Source organism: Nomascus leucogenys, chromosome 1a (genome assembly GCF_006542625.1).
Source record: "Nomascus leucogenys isolate Asia chromosome 1a, Asia_NLE_v1, whole genome shotgun sequence".
NCBI lineage: Eukaryota > Metazoa > Chordata > Mammalia > Primates > Hylobatidae > Nomascus > Nomascus leucogenys.
The window spans coordinates 78180353-78185797 of record NC_044381.1 but is presented as its reverse complement, the minus strand read 5'-3'; the positions used below and the strand labels follow the sequence as shown (position 1 = coordinate 78185797).

Sequence of the window (5445 nt, the reverse complement as noted above, 5' to 3'; positions counted from 1 at the left end):
GTTACTCCTAATATGTCCCCTATCAAACTGCAAATGCCTTGGGGTCAAAGGTCCTTTTTTGTCTAATTAGCATAGGACTGAACACCTGGAAGACGCTAACAAAATTCCTCTGTTAAATTTAATAAGGATTTTAACTTTCCAAGTTCAATGGGTTTTGAATGACTCCTGAATATAATATATTATGCTAGGTGTAGTGTAATAGAGAAAACATTTGTATTACTTGCATTTTACAAGCTGGAGGAGAAGCAAGAACACAATACCTAGGGAAGATTTGGTAAGAAATCAGAATGTCCCAATACCCCCTTGTATATGTTATACCAACCTAGATTAAAAAAAAAAAAAAAAAAAAAGCCAGAATCCCAGGCAACGTAGGGAGCTAATTTGAGATCCTTTTATAATAAATCCTATAAATCCTCGTAGTTCACCTCCTTAGGCCAGACACTCCAGATGCCTTTGCGGATAGCAGCTAGGTCTCCTGGGACCTTAGATTGAGCCTTTCTCTAGTCAGGCAAATAATTTGAAAAGAAAATGAAATCACATGTAGTCCAGCACATTTTTTCCTTTCTTGGTTTCTCCACCAGCTAGAGAGTTATTTAAAGGCTCTGAACCTCTCCAGCCTTTGATTCTTTTTAAGGATCATTTTATTTTTAGAGAACTTTCCACATTTCCTAGTTATACAGCCAGACTGGGTGATCTGGCCAGAAAATCATTTTCCCTTAAAAAAAAAAACAAAAAACCTAGAATTTGAACGCAGGCGTTGAATTCGAAACAGATTTATCATAACGTAATTTCCTGGACACTCCCAACTTGAGACTGAAAGCTGGGCGAAAGTGGTTTCTGAAGCTAACCTAAAAGACAAAATGGTCTAGAGTCACCTTTTCCCCGCAAATAACAGAGGATTAAGAATCTGAAATCTTGAAGCCTCCAGGACCACGGTCGAAGCCCTCAGCAGAAATTTCTGCTGGAGGCCGGAGCGCCTTTTGATTTCGGGAGACTGGCCCAGGAACTCTAGTCACTTGGAAGGCGGAAGAGAAGGTGGTACCTGAGCCAGGTAGGAGCCACTCAGAGGCAGCCCGGGGCCGCCACTCACCTCAGAGAGGAGGTGGAGTCCGATGACCCGGACTGAGAGGAAACGCGAGACTGAGTCTACCAGGTGAGGTAAAAAACACCCACCTGCTCACCTCGGAAGGGGCGGGCGAGGTGCGGCTCCCGGTGAGCCGCGGGGGTGGAGCGCACCTGGGCGGAGGCGGAACTGGGGGGTGTGGGCACTGCTCGTAGGGCCTGGAACTAAATTCACCTGTGAGGGAGGCAGAGGCGGGGCCTGGGCAAAAACCCACCTGAGCCGGCGGGAAGCCCGACCCGAGAGCAGTCCCCGGGCTCGCGCGGCGCGGAGGGGGAGGCGTCCCGCGGCGGGGCCCCCCTCGGTCAGCCCGCGCGTCGGTCCCCCCCTCGGTCAGCCCGCGCGTCGGTCCCCGCGCGGCCGCCATGACCTGGAGCGCCACGGCCCGGGGCGCCCACCAGCCCGACAACACCGCCTTCACGCAGCAGCGCCTCCCCGCCTGGCAGCCGCTGCTGTCGGCCAGCATTGCGCTGCCGCTCTTCTTCTGCGCGGGCCTGGCCTTCATCGGCCTGGGCCTGGGCCTCTACTACTCCTCCAACGGCATCAAGGAGCTGGAGTACGACTACACAGGCGACCCGGGTACCGGCAACTGCTCGGTGTGCGCCGCGGCCGGCCAGGGCCGGGCGCCGCCGCCCCCCTGCTCGTGCGCCTGGTACTTCTCGCTGCCCGAGCTCTTCCAGGGCCCCGTGTACCTCTACTACGAGCTGACAAACTTCTACCAGAACAACCGGCGCTACGGCGTGTCCCGCGACGACGCGCAGCTGAGCGGACTGCCCAGCGCGCTGCGCCACCCGGTCAACGAGTGCGCCCCCTACCAGCGCAGCGCGGCCGGCCTGCCCATCGCGCCCTGCGGCGCCATCGCCAACAGCCTCTTCAACGACTCCTTCTCGCTTTGGCACCAGCGCCAGCCCGGCGGGCCCTACGTCGAGGTGCCGCTCGACCGCTCCGGCATCGCCTGGTGGACCGACTACCACGTCAAGTTCCGCAACCCGCCGCTGGTCAACGGCAGCCTGGCGTTGGCCTTCCAGGGCACGGCGCCCCCGCCCAACTGGCGCCGGCCGGTCTACGAGCTCAGCCCCGACCCCAACAACACCGGCTTCATCAATCAGGACTTCGTGGTGTGGATGCGCACGGCGGCGCTGCCCACGTTCCGCAAGCTGTACGCGCGCATCCGCCAGGGCAACTACTCGGCCGGGCTGCCGCGGGGCGCCTACCGCGTCAACATCACCTACAACTACCCGGTGCGCGCGTTCGGCGGCCACAAGCTCCTCATCTTCAGCAGCATCTCGTGGATGGGTGGCAAGAACCCCTTCCTGGGCATCGCCTACCTGGTCGTCGGCTCCCTCTGCATCCTCACCGGCTTTGTCATGCTGGTCGTCTACATTCGCTACCAGGACCAGGACGACGACGACGAGGAGTGATTCCGGCTTTCCAGGGACCCCTCCTGCTTCTTGCCAAAACTCTTGCGAGGTGCTTTTGGCATCTCCTCCTCGCCCCTCGCCCAGTTCCAACCTCGCCTCGCTTTTCCTCCCTTTGTGAATGAGGGGACCAGAGAAGGGAATTACCCGCCTTGCTCTTGGGGGGCTGCTACTGTCTTGCCCCGGGGGAGGGATGTTGACTGCAGAGTGAAACATCCTTGCAAACTCTTCTCACCTCCTTCACGACACCGAGTTGCCATGTGAGGTTCTTCAAGTCTGAGAGTGGAAGGGATCCCTGTGGAGACTCCTGTTCAACCCCTATTAGAGGAAGAGATTGAGAGACCTAGCAATGTGAAGTAACAAAGATCAGGCAGCTGCAAGTGACTCCTGACTCTTGAGTCCAGAGCTTTTGCCACTACGGTACAGTGGTTTTCTTTTCTTTGGTGGGGGCAGTGGGCTGGAATGGAGAGTGAGGCCCACAAATTACCTGCAGAGACGTGGAGGCGTGAGGGAGAACATGCTTGTTAAATATGCAGGTAGATTAGGAGACACCAAACGGAGATGCAGACACATTAAGACTGGGATGAGATCCTCGAAGCTGTGTTTTAACAAACTCCTCTGGAGAGTCCCATATTCCCTCCAGTTTGGGAATCACGACCCTGAACCAGGTTGGGCCTGAAGCAGTCAACTGAGTTCACTTTTTCGGATAGTAATTTGTTCCCAGGGGCAGTGACAACCATGATGTTCCAGGTTTGGTCTGGCACTCTGCCTTGAACGTAGGAAGCTCTTGATGACTTGTGGAATGAATTTTTTAAAAATCACTATCGGGAAAACTAGTTGGCATACAGAGTTATAGGACAGGGTTTATGTTATTCTTTTGATATGTTAGTATTTTGGTATAAAAGCCAACAGGCAAACTTTGCCAGGTACTGTGTAGAAACTCGAAAATGTGAGGCAAGTTTGTACAGTTCAGAGGAAATGCTTTAACGTAGAATCAGATAGCTGGAAGATATCTTCGAGGGAAAGTAAGTTCCCTAAAGTCACATCTATGCCTCCTAGCTCAGTCTTCTTTGTCATTGTGTGTGTGTGTGTGTGTGTGTGTGTGAGATTAGAAAGGGCTTCATTCATACCTTTTCCCTTGGACCTGGAAAAAAAATTTTTTTATCTTTTCAAATGAAATCTGTTGATTTCTAGTAATCATATTTGAATCAATGCTAAGGCATATATAGTCTTATATGTAAACTAGATTAAGATTATTTGAACCTTTGAGATGACGTTAACACTCAACTAAAATCATTCAATTGATTTTATTGATTGAGTAACATCAATCAGTATGTTTAAAGTTATTTTAAGAAGCAGTAGTTTTATTTTTAAAAACCTTGTATGGCAAAATAACTTAAAACCCTTTGTGATATCATCTTCCCAGTTTATTTGGTAAAAGCAAACAGTTATTTGGTATTTGTCAGAATTCTTTGGTGCCTGCTATTACAGCTATTTTCCAATTACTAATTTGATTATACTCACTTAAGGCAGTGAAAGATCTTGAAGTATTTTTTAGCAGTTAAGTAATATTCAATTGTATCGAATAGTTTACATAGTTTATTCTAGTCTTTGAAAATTACTGAACAATGGACAATGTGCATGTCATTGATATCTGCCTTAGAACTTCTGGGACAATCCTGATTCAAGAGATTCTATCCCATTATTTACATATACCAAAAATACTTTGTTAATTCAATGTGTTGGCTTCCCAACTCCTGAACACGACACAAATTTTATTATTAGATTTTGTATGGTGATTTTAGGCTATGAAAACATGATCATTATATGTACATAGAGAAATTTTTATTTGTTACAAATGTTTGAGCAGCTCACTAGCCCACCCCTCCTCTATTTTGGGTAAGAGAATTTGCTACATTTTTTTACTATGTAGTTGAGAGCAACATGTATTTTGTTATTTTTAGAATGATCAGTATATCACTATAAAATTTTAAATGAGACTATGAAAGTTAAAGTATTCTGATTCTGATTAAATTAACGAATATGGTTCCAGGCCCTGTTCTCCGGGTTTTTGAGAGAGAATAAAGGTTATGTTTGTCTTACCTTTGTTACCGAGTTTGCTTAATTCTTTTGAACTATGATCTTAAAGGCACAAACAGCCCTAGCCACTTTGCTAATTTCTTAATAGCAGATTTACATTGCAGCAAGAAAACCATCTTTTATAATAACATTCAGTTAAAATGAACTCAATTCGTTGTTAACTTCCTAAAACAGAATTTGAACTTTATCAACCTCAACATGTATATAAACTAGATAGTCCTCAAATACTGTTTGAATTTAATAAATGTCAATTAAAAATTTTTTGTAGTATTAAAAGTTATTAAAGAATGTGATCATAGTAGTCTTCTGCATTTTACTTCAATTATAAATTGCAATTATTTATTGGATATTTTGGATTTCAAAGCAGCAGAAACTTTAAAACTGAAATGGGAAACATTTTCCTGCAATGATCCCTGTGCTGTATGTAGCATTTTGTCTGGTGTCTCAGGCTTCCAGGTTCTTGTTGGCCTGAATTCCCTTGTTGCCCAGTAAATGTTCCCTAGCTAGAGGTATCTTCGGGAAGTGAGATAGAAAAGAGTGAACCTCAACAATTGGACTGGAAATGAGCTTTGACCTAACTTTGTAAAATAAAAGCATAAAAGAGAAAGTAAAGTAGTTGGTGAGAGCTCCTAAAACAATAATATGTCACTGTATTTCCTCAGATGGTTAAAAAAAAATTAAAACAATAATATGACAAGAAAGATTTTCCAGGTATCTCCACAATCAAATCAACTAACCAATTTGCTCACTATAAAATTATTGTTATTATTATTTTTTTGAGACAGAGTCTCACTGTGTTGCCCAGGC

The 5445-nt window shown here is 46.6% G+C and overlaps 1 protein-coding gene across 1 annotated transcript; it reads left to right on the top strand.

Annotated features, from left to right (window-relative positions):
• Positions 1 to 772: 772 nt before the first annotated feature.
• TMEM30B (transmembrane protein 30B) lies at positions 773 to 4901 on the top strand. The gene has a single exon (XM_003267775.4). The coding sequence runs from the start codon at positions 1486 to 1488 to the stop codon at positions 2539 to 2541; it is 1056 nt and encodes a 351-aa protein (XP_003267823.2). The 5' UTR covers positions 773 to 1485; the 3' UTR covers positions 2542 to 4901.
• Positions 4902 to 5445: the final 544 nt, after the last annotated feature.